Raw genomic sequence first — 15,238 nt, 5'->3', positions numbered from 1 at the left:
TGGTGGGTGGGAGGATGGGGTTGCAGTGCAGCTCTTGTCAAAGATGGCGGACACTTTTGACGTCAGCACCAGCTTTTAATAGATATCTGTCAGAGAGAGAGAGAGAGAGGAAGAAAATGAGGCAGCTGCATAACAACATATTTAATGTTTTTTTTTCTAAATACTGACACAAGCTTTTATTTATCCTCAGATGCACTGGAACTTTAAATGGGATGCTCCTTTTTGTCTCCTTATAAACACACAAATAGATAATTCACACAAAACAAATTTCCAGTGACAAATGTTTATAAAATATCAGACTTTTGTTAAAATATTGTTCAAGGACATAAAATTGTAAAAATGTGGCATCATTTCTATCCATTCAGTACTAAATGAGTTCCAGCCTTGACAAATCATCATCATACAGATTCCTCCAGCCTGTAATCTAACTAAACAGCACCATGAAGACTGAGGAACGCAGTACGTAAGTCAGGGAGGGAGTTATGGAGAAGGATTCATTTTTTATTGACATTTACAGTTCAAAGAGGGTTTTTTTTTTTATATTCAATCCACTTATTAAGAATCTCACTTGGCAGAAATGTTGCATGAACTTGGAAAAGCAGACAACTTATTACTTTTGATAAATATTGACTAGAGTAAATGTATTCCCTTTTGTAAAGAATTATAAATGTATTTTTATTTTAAGTTTTTTTTTTAAGGATAGAGACATTTCCTTCTATGAGATATTAATATGTGAGGACAGTGATGTAAAAAAGCATACAGTATCGAAACTAATTCAACCTGAACAGACTTACAGAGAAAAGCTTCAAAATATTTCTATCTAAAGAAATTCTTCTGATTGCGAGCGACTTATTGACTCTGCAATCTCTTGCAATGAGCATCCATATAGCGACAGTGGAGAGGAAAACTCCCTTTTAACAGGAAGAAACCTCCAGCAGAACCAGGCCCAGTGTGAGCGGCCATCTGCCGAGGCCGACTCTGAGTTCAAGGAGTTAGAAGCAGGTAAAGACATAAATGAAATAAGTTCTTCGGCGCTCTGGCCCTGGAATAAACGTACACTTGGATGAGTAAGCTAGAAAATAATTAGATTAGTCTTCCCTTGTGATGGTGGTTAAATAAGCCAGGGCCATGATGGGCTTTAAGGATCTGACCCACATGCAGAAACACACTCAGAAGCCAAGGTAAAATGTTAACAGGTTTATTGTGGTTTACAAAAACACAGACTGGGAGATATACAGCTGGGTAACACTGTTGGACCTCAGCGGACTGGTGAACTGGAACCGCAAACTCTGAAGGGGAGATAACAATGATCAGTTCAGGGACTGTAGGAAAAATGACTGAGGCTTGTGATTTGCAGGAGAGGCACTCACATTTGGGGAACTCTTGGTTAATCTTTGGATCCAGTTTGTGGGTGCTTATCCAGAGATTAAAGAACTTGTTGGAGGGCGGACAGGCAGAATAACGTAGGATCCAGAGGAGCAATGGAGCAGACTGTCACGGGGTTTTCCTGAAGAGGACATGAACAGATCATGTGAAGGTTTCCGCTTGCTCAATTGTGACTCAGTTTATCCTTCCAGAGGGGTAGAAGGTCCAGGCTTATCCAGTGGATCAGGAAGGCTTCCTGCCTTCAAAGACAAAGCAAGCTTAGACACAGAAAGACAAGGCTAAAGGTTAGACTCAGCTAATCTCAGTTTGGCTAGAGTACCCAATACTGGAAAACACTCTGGCGTCAAGGTAGTGACAGCCCGCTGCTCAAATACTCCTCTGGTGATGACCCAATGAGCCGCAGGTGTGCGAGGAGGCCCAAACGAGGACAGGGCACAATCTAGTGGTGGAAAAAGAAAACGCAAAAACAACTGAATTCCTAACTGCCAGAGGGTGAGTAGGACTGCAAATGTGGGAGGAGATGGGGTGGAGGTGGGTGAAAGTTTGCTTGCGTACAGGAGAAAGAACTGGGCCAGGAGATAAATGAAGGGGATCATGAAAGATGATTGGCTTTGGAGAAGGTGTGACCCCGAGTTGATTGGCTGGAGCTGAACAAGGGAAATTGCAGGTGGTTCAGGTGAAGCTGATAAGAGTCTTCCAGATTGAATCAGCTCTTAAGCTTCACTGATTTAAAAAGTATCTAAATAAATATATCACTAGCTCTTTAAGTATCACTCTGTTGTGAATCTTTATTTTCTTAATTTCATAAAAAATTAACTTTAAACCACCAAGATACCTCATTTTTGTTTAACATTTGTTGGTTCTTTACCATCCATCGCAGCTTTTGTGACAGCTCTACAACAACACATGTGGAATTGAAAACAGGGTGAGCCAAGAGATCCAAAGTAACTGGAGATTTGCTGAGGAATGAAAAGAAAGAAAGAAAGCAGTAAGACAAACCTTGAGCATAAAACGCCATGAAGAGGACACAGCAAGCATGTAAAACAATATGCTCTGGTCAAATGAGACCAAAATTGACATTTTTACCCAATCTATAAAGCAATCTGTTCAGTGGAACCACTGAACACCGTACTAAACAAAACCAGCCTGCAAGACATGGTGGCTACAGCATCAAGCTGTAGGAAGAATTTCTTCGGCAGGGACATGGGACATGATGGGAAGGTAAATAGAGCTACTGTAAATACAGGAAAAACATTAAAGGAATCCTGTTGGAAGCTACAAATGGTCCACTTTCAACCAGGAAAATATATTTTTAAGAAACAGAGAAAGCTTCAGTATGTAAGACATACAAATCTAGAGCAGAAACACTCAAAAATACCTTCAACTGAAGCTAAGGTAGTTCTGTTATCAAATAGGTAGAATACCCAGAAATCTGCATTGGGATGCAACATAATGTGGCAAAGTTTAAAGCCTATGGATATTTTTTTTCAATAAACAAGACCTTTGCTGTCCAACCAGAAGCCTGAAGGTCTACATGAAAGCTACTCTAGCCTAAAGGGATTTCATCTCGCTCTAAAACCGAATGTTTTTTTTTTTTTAAAGGGACCACTCCATGTTTGCCACATTAACTTTCATTATTTCAATTTTTTCTGTAAAATAAGAGCATTTTCCGATGACGTAATTTGAAATTCTAAATAAATGGATGATGTGAGTTCATGAGATAAATAGACGCATGTGTGAACTGAATCGTCAGTGGACCCGGTAGCGTGGGAACGCTGCCTGACCCCTCTCCTCCAGCCGCTGACAGGAACTGTTACAAATGTGTCCTTGATTGCTCTTAAGCAAACCTGTCTTCTAAATTAATGATAATGATAACCCTGCACGAAAAATCCATTTGGAAAGAAGAGCCAGGGGAGAAGAAATGAGAGGAGGGAGAGCCTGTCCTGAGAGTGTTGTGTCTGTTAGATGCAGTGTCTATTCTCTGTTCAATGTAGCTGCAGACAGAGCGAGAGTGAGGAAGGTGTGAGTGGAATGCATCTCCAGGCCCCCTGTTTGTACAACCTTCCCTAAAACAACATTATAGGAACACAAGGAACTTGATTAGGAATTAGGCCATGGAGGGAATTTCTTTTCATTTTAATTGCAAACAAATAACACATTTGGCTATGGAAATTAGAAAAGAAAATAATAAAGAAAATGTAATCATGAAATGATAATCATGTCGTATTTTTTTCAAAATGGAGCCTAGGCAGATGTTCAATTGAATTACCCGCCTCCAACACAGGCCAATCAGCTTTGAACCACACCCCCACTAAAGCCAGTCAGAATACAGAGTTCATCCTAAAAGGGTCTCCAAATCTACATCTCAGTCTACCACCCAAGGACGGCCAGACTTTGACTCAGACGACCCTGATTCAATCCACCTCCATCCCCTTCTCCACCATCGTAACTAAAGCTTCATTGGTGTGTCATTCCTCTCCGACTCTTACTTCGTTACCTGTCCAATCTAAACCGGTCCGGCAGAAGACCGCCATGTTAAGCCTGGTTCTGCCAGAGGTTTCTTCTTAATGGGATGTTTTTCCTCTCCACTGTCGCTTCATGCTTGCTCATCATGGACAGGTTCCCTCAACCTGTTTTATCCAAGCTGGGTCTCCATCTTCAGGGCCCCTGGTGAAGCTCTGGATCTCTCCAAACAGCAGTCATGCAATGACCAACTTCATCTATCTCCACTCCACCACCAGTTTCAGGCCTGGGGGGAAACATCCTTGTTCTGTACTCCTGTTCATGTGGACCAAAGCAAAATTAAGTGCTAATGTTGTCTGATTGCCAAAGACTAAAGTAATTAGTATGTCAACAAAATTCTTCTATGTCTTTTCTTTCTGTATTAGTTTTTCAAATTGAATTGGTTATTTTCTAAAATATTTACTTTACAGAATTTATGTGTTTTTTTTGTGAATGTCATAATTTTTTTAAATAGTGTTTTCCTGATCATATTCCCTTTAAATTTGGGGCAGGCTTTTCTTTTGGGTTGAGAAGAAAAGATGAATTTCTATTGGTCTAAACTTTAGTAACAACATTGTGCTGGTTAATATGCGCGTCAAGAGCGAGTACTGCGCTGTAGAGAGAAGGTTACCTGAGAAATGTAATTTGAAAAGTATGAAATTCATATAACTCATTATGAACAACAGAAGAAAAAATATCAAAGTTATACAATTTACAAAAAAGATTAATTTTAAAAAGTAAAATATGAGAATTGATTTTATAAATTATTTGAAATGCCAAAATCTGAGAACAGCAAAGTACGGTGGCCGACAGGTGCAAATGCGCAGCAAAAGAGAAAACATGCAAACAAAAAAAAAGACACGCTCACAAATTAAATGCGGCAAACAAAAAGCAAATAAAATGCAGCAAACAAAAAAGAAGACACCCCCGAATGAAATGCAGCAAACAAAAAGAGAGACGCAAACAAAAAAGAAGACACCCCCGAATGAAATGCAGCAAACAAAAAAGAAAACACCCCCGAATGAAATGCAGCAAACAAAAAAGAAAACACCCCCGAATGAAATGCCGCAAACAAAAAGTGTTGAAAACGGAAGTGCTCCAGACCACTAGGGGGAGTCAAAGAAAATAGTATTCATTTCTATGGGACCAGATGCAAGATTCAGAGAAAGATATTTGAAAGAAAGTAAAGGTACGTATTACTATATTTCTTTTTAGATACGCCGTCTTTTATAATATTACAGAATAACAGAATAATTTATGGGTAGCGTGATAGACTTTGTGTCAGTCATACCGTTGATAGATAGATAGATAGATAGATAGATAGATAGATAGATAGATAGATAGATAGATAGATAGATAGATAGATAGATAGATAGATAGATAGATAGATAGATAGATAGATAGATAGATAGATAGATAGATAGATAGATAGATAGATAGATAGATAGATAGATAGATAGATAGATAGTGAATTCGATTTACGCTTTTAACTTTCGTATTTTTATCTTTTTTTGATTGCTCTTATTTTTTCACAGTGACTCTGTGAAGTATTATCCTCTATAATGAGGTATTTTTCGGGGAGGTTCTGTGCTTTTTTGTGCTGTTTTTATCATGCTGCTCCCACCGGGACACGCTGCCTTTGTTTACTCCAGAGAACAGCTGATCGCTCTAATGCCGGCCAGCGTTTTAGCCAGACAGCTGAAATACCACCCGAACTCTGGAGGAAAACACGCCGTGGTTGCAGAGGAGGAAAACAACATTATCACTTTACTTGGATTTATCACTTTAATTGGACTTTTCACTTTATTTGGATTTAGTTTTTACATATGCATAGATATACGTACAGATATATATGCAGAAGAGCTATATGTGTATATATATTTTATCTCTTTTTATTCTTATTTTTTTAAATCTTTATTATATTGTATAGTTGGATGTGTGTATATATCATGTAAAACTGTAACTGGAGCGTGTAACAAAAGTAATTTCCCTCTGGGATTATTAAAGTATTTCTGATTCTGATTTACCTTTTTTAGGTGGCCATGTTTTGCTGTTTCTGTGGACAAAATCTAGGAACAATTCAAGTTTTCTGTTTTTCATGTGGGAAGAATGTGCAGATCTTGGCACAAGCTCAAGACACTGGTAAGCAGTGATGGCATAGTTACTTGTAAAAATTAACTTTAATCGATTACTTATTACTACTTGAAAAAGTAGATTAGTGATTACTTTTTTTGGAAATTCACTAAGTTACATTATTTATTTTTCTCCACCACTTGTGAAAAGCTTGAGCGTTGCCAGCCATATGTATGGCTCCTCAACAGCCAACCAACGCATCGAAAGCTGGGGGTCATATTTCAGAAAACAAAGGTGAGTTTGTCAACAGTTTATTGTAATTTTTGTATAAATACCAAGTAGTAGACCTTGAAAAGGTGAATAAATTTAGTAGTCTTCTTGGATAAGCAAACATTTCAAATTTTTAATGCAACATTTTACTCGATTACCTCTACTTTGTCAGAAGAAATGAAGTACTTGCATATCTCTTAATGACCATTATGTTTTTGTGCTATATACAACTTAATTTTATAGTTTAACATTTGATATGGATGAATCAGAAGCTCAACATTTAAAGTATAACAGTTGATGTCTGCTTACTTTATATTTAACTTTGTAGGTCAACATATATTTAACTATTTTCATGACATAGAAACTAGTCCTATTACTTTCTGCTGATATAATTATCTTATAATTTTGGTTTATTGTTGATCTCAGTTCTGGATGGATCTCATGAACGATTTGAAGGAAAGACATCTCTTCAATGGAAGTCATGAGCACACATGCCTTGTGCGGTTTGTCTTCATGGATATGCTACAGAGAGATCTTGATGAATGCAAGAACAGGTGGCATAAACATACCATAAGACCTGTTAAACAATCTTGCTGTCCATCTGGTAAACCAGATGTGATGTATCATCTACCTCACAGGTAATTTTTGTTGTTTTTGTCTTCAACATCTGGTTAATTTAAAACCTCTTTGGGAACTCTAAAAAATAATTTGCCAAAACAAAAATAATGAACAATGTGTTAACAGTATGTCACTTTTTATTCTAACAATTTCAGATGACAATTTCTAAAATGTAAATTTAAATACAATTAATCATTTAGACAGGTTATAACAATAGTCAGAGCAGTAACAGTTTAGTGAAGAAATGTAAATATAACTAAATGTTTCCTGTATTTCTTCTATTCCTAGGTTTGGTGGAACAGACTGTGGTTTCCTAGTTTCCCAGGAGCCATTCGGACAGTTTGTGACAGAGACTAACAACATTCAATGTGGAGATGAACACCTTCAGGCACATTTTGAGAACCTCCAGAGACAGTGTGGCCTAGCACATCCACAGAGTTGGGAATCATGTGTCGAAAACTATATTAAACTGAAAAACATGGTGGACTTATAAACAAACAAGAATCCAAATTTGAAGGTCGCACACAAACAGTAAACAGTGTCATAACTGAACAGGTTTGACAAGTTAAATAGATAGCATTTTGTTTTGTTTTGCATTTGACCTTAATAAAGCCCAAACCCAGGGGAGTTTTGAATCCCAAAGTCCATGTCTTCTTTAAACTGATGATACGTCTTGGACATTGGTATTTTGATAGTGTTGGAGCAGGTGCTACTGACAGGAAAACGAGAAGTGGCCTGAAAGATCAGTTTTGGTGGTGGCAGAATTGAAGATGGAGGTAGTGTGTTCAAGCCGGTGGCAAACATCAGGACGTCCTGGAGAAAGAAACCCGTTTTTTGTTCTAGAAAAGAAGCAATGAGTTTATGTATCAGATATTACAATAACACCAGAATATAGCAATAAATCTTAAAGTCCTCCTTCTGCGTCAAGGAGAAGGTCTCTCCAGAATCCTAGCACTCTTGTTTCCTCATGTCGTCTGCTGCTACCCTTTTCACTGAGCTGAACCTCAAATATTTCCTCCAATATTTTGGATGTCAGCTGTTCCACTCTTGCACGCATAAATGGCCTGAAGATGGAAGCATGCTGCTCCAAAGCATTCTGGAAGTTCAGTGTTGAAAGGCCATCCTTGAATCTATAAAAAGTTTGAAACAGAAATCACCTTAATTATTATCAAAAGAGCTGATATTTTTCAGTAACACAAAGAACATTAATATGTCTAATCTATTTTTATTATTTTTATTTAGCATAGGTAATATTGCTGATGCACTGTGTGTGTGTGTGTGGGTGCTGTTGTAACCATTAATCTCCCGTTCAGTTCAACCTTATAAGCGGAGATACATACTTGATATTACTATAATTAAATAACTTGTAATTAATTATTTGCAACGTTCAAGCTTTTCACAAGTGGTGGAGAAAAAAAATAAATAATGTAACTTAGTGAATTTCCAAAAAAAGTAATCACTAATCTACTTTTTCAAGTAGTAATAAGTAATCGATTAAAGTTAATTTTTACAAGTAACTATGCCATCACTGCTTACCAGTGTCTTGAGCTTGTGCCAAGATCTGCACATTCTTCCCACATGAAAAACAGAAAACTTGAATTGTTCCTAGATTTTGTCCACAGAAACAGCAAAACATGGCCACCTAAAAAAGGTAAATCAGAATCAGAAATACTTTAATAATCCCAGAGGGAAATTACTTTTGTTACACGCTCCAGTTACAGTTTTACATGATATATACACACATCCAACTATACAATATAATAAAGATAAAAAATAAGAATAAACAGAGATAAAATATATATACACATATAGCTCTTCTGTATATATATCTGTACGTATATCTATGCATATGTAAAAACTAAATCCAAATAAAGTGAAAAGTCCAATTAAAGTGATAAATCCAAGTAAAGTGATAATGTTGTTTTCCTCCTCTGCAACCACGGCGTGTTTTCCTCCAGAGTTCGGGTGGTATTTCAGCTGTCTGGCTAAAACGCTGGCCGGCATTAGAGCGATCAGCTGTTCTCTGGAGTAAACAAAGGCAGCGTGTCCCGGTGGGAGCAGCATGATAAAAACAGCACAAAAAAGCACAGAACCTCCCCGAAAAATACCTCATTATAGAGGATAATACTTCACAGAGTCACTGTGAAAAAATAAGAGCAATCAAAAAAAGATAAAAATACGAAAGTTAAAAGCGTAAATCGAATTCTCTATCTATCTATCTATCTATCTATCTATCTATCTATCTATCTATCTATCTATCTATCTATCTATCTATCTATCTATCTATCTATCTATCTATCTATCTATCTATCTATCTATCAACGGTATGACTGACACAAAGTCTATCACGCTACCCATAAATTATTCTGTTATTCTGTAATATTATAAAAGACGGCGTATCTAAAAAGAAATATAGTAATACGTACCTTTACTTTCTTTCAAATATCTTTCTCTGAATCTTGCATCTGGTCCCATAGAAATGAATACTATTTTCTTTGACTCCCCCTAGTGGTCTGGAGCACTTCCGTTTTCAACACTTTTTGTTTGCTGCATTTCATTCGGGGGTGTTTTCTTTTTTGTTTGCTGCATTTCATTCGGGGGTGTTTTCTTTTTTGTTTGCTGCATTTCATTCGGGGGTGTCTTCTTTTTTGTTTGCGTCTCTCTTTTTGTTTGCTGCATTTCATTCGGGGGTGTCTTCTTTTTTGTTTGCTGCATTTTATTTGCTTTTTGTTTGCCGCATTTAATTTGTGAGCGTGTCTTTTTTTTGTTTGCATGTTTTCTCTTTTGCTTCGCATTTGCACCTGTCGGCCACCGTAGCAAAGTTTCTCACAAAATCTTTTTTTGATTAAAACATTTTCCAAAATTTCATTCCTTGCAACAATAATGGGGAGGCATTTTGATACAGATTAATGTGATTAACCTCCTAAGTTTTATAAGGAGTTTTATCTAGATTGTAATAAATGAGTCTCTTCACTCCACAATTCACCTTTAACTCTTTATCCTGTTATGCAAAGCTTTAGGGCTATATTTTTTAAAAGACACAGATGTGTTTCACTTATGAGAAAGCTCAACAATTATGGAAGGTGAAACAAAGTGCATCTTTTAAAGATACATCCATCCACTTTCTAACACGCTTACTCCCAAGCTGGGTCACGAGGGGGGCTGGTGCCTATCTCCAGCTGTTGATGGGCGAGAGGCAGGGTACAACCTGGACAGGTCGCCAGTCCATCGCAGGGCAACACAGAGACAAACAGGACAAACAACCATTCAGGCACACAGTCACAGAATTTAGAGAAGCAAATTAAAGTAACAGTCATGTTTTTGGACTGTGGGAGGAAGCCAGAGTACCTGGAGAGAACCCATGAAAGAACATGCAAACTCCACGCAGAAAGACCCTAGGCTGGGAACCAAACCCAAAACCTTCCTGCTAGTGCTACCCACTACTCCACTGAGCAGTCCCGAATAAGCTTGGAGAATTTCTATCAACACTGGTGAGCTAATGAATCCCCACCAGAGCCCACATTTCTGCCCCAATACATTTCTGGTTGTCTCTCCCGATGACGCTGTCAGTGAACACCAGGCCTTCATCTCAAGCTTTGTTAATTTTTTATTAAAACTTCTTATGACTTTAAATCTAAGTCCAACGTAGAACTAAACCTAGTAGACAGGTTAGCAGGTTGGTTTGCATCATCAATTTCAAAGCAAAAAAAAAAAAGTTATGCTATGACATCTGGCCTAGGAAAGTATTAGTAGAGCAACACGGGAGTTCAGGTCTCATTGTGAGCTTTTAATACCTAGTTTAGAGTAAATAATAATGAGGTACTCATTATTATTTTTAAAAAGATAAATTTAACAAATGTGTTTGTCAATCCATCAAGTTATTTCCCCCTCTTTTTGTATCAGCATGCCCTGATGCTGATCTCCAACTGTCAAAGTGGAGAGGTGGAGTACACCTTAAACAGGTTGCCATGGTAACATGGGGGCACAGAAAGTGAATCCACATGCGGCACAGGCCAACATGAAAGGACAGTTGAAGGTCAGGGATAACATGCATGTTGTTATACTCTGGGGGGCATCTATGGTACCCAGAGAACAAACACACATAATTGGTGAACAATATGCAAGCTGCTCATGCCCGGATGTTAACGCCTAACCCTTAGGTCACAACATTCACGAGTAACCCTAAAGTCACAAAACTAAAACTTAAACTTTAAAAAAGTCTATGGTAACATAGATGTAGCACCCCATTCAGTTATAATATCTAATGGGTGCATTCTTCACCGTGCTGCCATGTTGGTATGAAAACAAACATTTCTACGTATCTATTTCAAGTTTAGGTTTATTTTAAATTGACTCTTGCTTGATTATTTAGAATATATTCTCTTGGTCATTTATGAGTGATTATCTGCTTTGATTATATTGTATTTCTTCTTGGAGAATACTTATTTGCTTTGTTTTTAAGGAAAGCTCTATTTTTTTCATCTAGTTGGTCACTTTGTTTTAATAAAGAACACAGTGAATTTTTAAAATCTTTTCATAATATATCTTTTCATAAGATTATATGATGTAGGTTTTTTATCTGTAGGCCATAATGTTTCTTACAGTGGTAATGCACAGAGGAGGCTTTAATAAGTTGAGTTTTATTTCACCAATATTTTATTAATCATTTTGACACCAGTAAACAAAGACGACCTCAATTACCGAGCTTCAAGGATGTTTTAGTCGATATTAATTAAGACCTCTGGTAAAAAAAAAAAAAAGATGTAAAGTAGGAAATTTTATAGAAATTGGAACAACTGAGGAGTTATTTATTATTTTTACTGAGATGAAATACAAATAGACAAGTTCTATATACAGTATCATCTGCAATTAATGTTTTCTTGTTCAATACATTTTTTTTTTCTTCTGAGAAACAATTTCTTGAGAACCAAAATGCCAGAATCCAGAAGTTAAAAGTAGTCCTTAATGTGCCTGAAGGCCTGTTACCATAGTTACATCTGCTTCATTAGATGAAGCTGGGGTTAATAATGGAGTCAGATGACTTTTTTTTTTCAATGGTTGTCCTGTGGAGATATTAGGAGTTATTTTATTCAACAGGAAAGAATGTTGGCGTGTTACTGAAGATGGAGAGATGGCAGGAAACCAGTTCGTCTCTCAGGGTCACTTGATCAGGGTTGACACGTCCTGAAGGAACCCAAGAGGCTATCAAAGCTGCCTCCTGTCAGCATCACAGTGTTTGGTATTTCTTACCTTATAAAAATGTCCTGTTTTTTTAACCTTCTTTTTGTCTTATTTTCTAAAAAAATATAATAATAATTCTAACCCTTCTGGCTGCCATGGTGTGAAAATGTAATTGCACCCCTTGTTCAATCACGAATGAATTGTTATTTAACAGATGGATCCGGTTACTATAAAATATGTTGTACAGCAGCCTCTACCTGTCCTGGAAAACAAGTAAACATCCCCATTTCATGTAGAGCGTAAGTCAAACGCCACCTCCAGGAAGGACCTACCTTAACCATACTGTACCTGCCCAGTAAACACGACCTCTTACCCCTACCAGTAAGGGTTTTGTGAGGCAGAGTGTGATTGTTTCTGCTCAAAGTAGCTCATTTAGCAAGTAATCTTCAAAGTGGCAGCAACCGTTCTTTAATGAGCTGAGGTCCAAAATTTTTGTTTTTCTACGTTGATACATCTATGGCTTTCTTCTGCCTTCCTTGGGAAGACGTAAACACCTTTTTGCTTGACATCATGCAACAGTGGTGAGAGTGGTGAGGACTGCACATGCATGTGGAGAGGCAGCATTGCAGTGAAACAGCAAAAGCAAATGACTTTTTTCTAGGTTAGAATGTATAACCAATGGATTCTCTGTGGTGCCAATGGCAACATTTGTAAATATTTACCTGTAGTTTACTTTGTAACGATGAAAAAAAGTGAACCTTTAAAGGATAAATGTTCCAGAGATTATGATCCCTAGGAGTTGAACATATAAACTTATGTCATGGTTCTATGTTGGATAATTGTTTCTTGGTGGTATCCTCCCCTCTCAGCTCTGTGTGGGCTTCATACTGGTAACTGCTTACTCCAGGTGTGACAAAATTATTTTTATATCGGTTCACTTCAGGATCACCTTTTTTTAATTTCAAATGTGACCTGTATGGCAGTGTGTCACTCAGAACTTTCAAGGTACGGCCCAGAAAAAAATATTTTATTAAGAACAGCATTACTGCTTTCACCAAAATATTCCACCTGATGTATATATTAAATATAAAATTTATTAATTATTGATTGATTGTTTCAAATTTAATGGCCACAAAGGAGAAAAAAAGTAGACACAAGAGAGAAAGGGCATTACTCATAAGGTTGGAAGGGAAAGAAGGAGAAAGAAATAGAGGAAAGAAGGAAGCACACAGATAAAACAAGTCAACAACCTTGAAGCCTGCTTCTAGACCTGTGGAAAGAAAAAAGAAGAGAGAAACCACAATTACAAACAAAGCTATATATAATAATAATGACAGATATAATATCAGTGGAAGGTACATGGAATAAGGCCTTTAGTGGCAACTGAAGAACACCTGAGAGTGTTTCTGGCAAAGACCCAAATCTAAACACCCATCTGTGGATGTGTGTGTGAGTGTGTTTGAATCCATAAGCTTTGTCCTTAAGAATGTTCAATGGTCGGTGTGGGGGCCCACAGACCCACCCTCCCCAGCACACTTCAGCATCATCAAGTTTTTGAAAGGGCCAGCTGCAGCTGTATGAACAAACCTCTGACTTCATAACATCCATTACAAAGAGCACACGGCTCTGTTATCATAACTGTACCCCCATTTATTTGGAAGCTTAAGCTGTTTTGTAGACTTTCACACAATATTTGCCTCCACCTTATGATGTACATTGCATGGTTGGATAAATTGCTATGCAAGGACAGATTCAGCCCACAAGCCCTGAGTTCGACAAATATGGCTTTACATCCTTTAATCGTATGACCTTATCTACTATACTGTTTCAAAAGCTTGTTAACTCAGTTTTTGCTGAATAATCAACAACAAGGTTATATCAGGGAGGAATTTCTCAGCCTTTACCGGCTAATTTTGATGCAGAGGAACGTCTGCTCTGCTCTGAACTCAACTCACACACAGACTCATTCAATGCAATAGAGAATTCATAGAAAGTTAATTTACTTCAGTAACTCAACTCATAATGTGAAGCACATTTCCTTGCACATTTTATTGATGACTACCAAAAAGCTGATGCTTTTTTAAGACTTCGTTTCTGTCAACTATGATGATTATCTGCTAACTAATGAAACGCAATAAGACAAATAAAAAATTATTTTCTTACACAGAGACAGTCTACACACGACTTACCCTAACAGCTATAGTTTCAAAAGACCAATTTCCTGTTATTGCCTCTTTCCAAGATGACATTCTGCATTTAATCACAGTGTATCTCAGTGTTTGTGATGACAAAGCATAAGAGGGTGATCATTTGATCAAAAGTCTAAAATCCTCTCAATCAGCTTCTTTAAGATGACCCTTACTCTCCTTAACACAATAAAATGTGTCATACTGAACATTTTCTATGGCAAGTAACACGTTGTCTGTCAAACAAAAGCCAAAAGAATATATCCTTTCTTCTGTTTAATTCTATGTAACAGCAGAGAGATGAAAACGGTCAGACAGAAGGCAGTTAACTTGGAGCTCAAGGTCTTCTTGTCCTTCTTTGTCCACTGACTTTGGCGCTGCCTTAGAACTTGCTTAACTCAAACGAATGAGCTTAGTAACAAACAGCATTAATATTAAGAAGAAATTTTGGTTTCTTTGAAAAAAATAGTCTGCATGAAACTGCATCATTTTTAAGTTCAGTTCTTTCAGTCTAAATTTTTTTTCATTCAGTATAAGAACAATCTCCTCTCACCAGACTTGACCATCTTGACCATTGAAGGCCAGCAGTAGGGCAGGGACATCTACATCTGAAGGATAATAATGTTAGATTTTATCTGTGTAACACTGACACTAATATCAGACTTCTTTAATATCGATTTTTAAAACAGTATGTGAGGTCAAAATAGAAAACAGAGGTCAAAATATCAGGACTATAAATAGATCTAAAACCTACCCCTGATGTACACCGCAAAAAAAAAAGACTTATTGTTTTCCTACGTTTTTAGAAAAAAAAAACCTGCGTTGACACTGCTTTGAACCCAAGGTAGAATCATGCAATTTAAGACCAAACACATCTTTAAATCTAAAAAGATTGTGTTAAACCGTGCCAAGACCTGCAAGTGCATTCAGAAGAAACAAAATATTAAATATAAGATTATTGATGGCTACATAATTATAGTGAAATTATTCTATTTTGTATAATTACGCAATATATTCAATAG

At 37.1% G+C, this 15,238-nt stretch overlaps 1 protein-coding gene and 1 long non-coding RNA gene across 2 annotated transcripts; one reads left to right on the top strand and one right to left on the bottom strand.

Annotated features, from left to right (window-relative positions):
- The first annotated feature begins 4,955 nt into the window (after positions 1-4,955).
- Positions 4,956-7,663, top strand: LOC119798881. The gene is made up of 5 exons (XM_038308542.1): positions 4,956-5,077; positions 5,925-6,030; positions 6,172-6,255; positions 6,651-6,869; positions 7,138-7,663. Exons 1-5 carry the CDS (start codon positions 5,029-5,031, stop codon positions 7,340-7,342), a joined length of 663 nt encoding a protein of 220 aa, XP_038164470.1. The 5' UTR covers positions 4,956-5,028; the 3' UTR covers positions 7,343-7,663.
- LOC119798882 lies at positions 6,969-9,458 on the bottom strand. The gene is made up of 3 exons (XR_005282775.1): positions 9,276-9,458; positions 8,386-8,491; positions 6,969-7,979 (listed from the first exon to the last, which is right to left on the bottom strand). It is a non-coding gene; the product is annotated as an uncharacterized LOC119798882 (long non-coding RNA).
- Positions 9,459-15,238: the final 5,780 nt, after the last annotated feature.

The sequence above is a fragment of the Cyprinodon tularosa genome, unplaced genomic scaffold (assembly GCF_016077235.1).
Source record: "Cyprinodon tularosa strain WSP-4 unplaced genomic scaffold, ASM1607723v1 ctg64, whole genome shotgun sequence".
Taxonomy (NCBI): Eukaryota; Metazoa; Chordata; class Actinopteri; order Cyprinodontiformes; family Cyprinodontidae; genus Cyprinodon; species Cyprinodon tularosa.
Note: the sequence above shows the minus strand (reverse complement) of the source record. Positions and strands in the feature narration are given on the sequence as shown.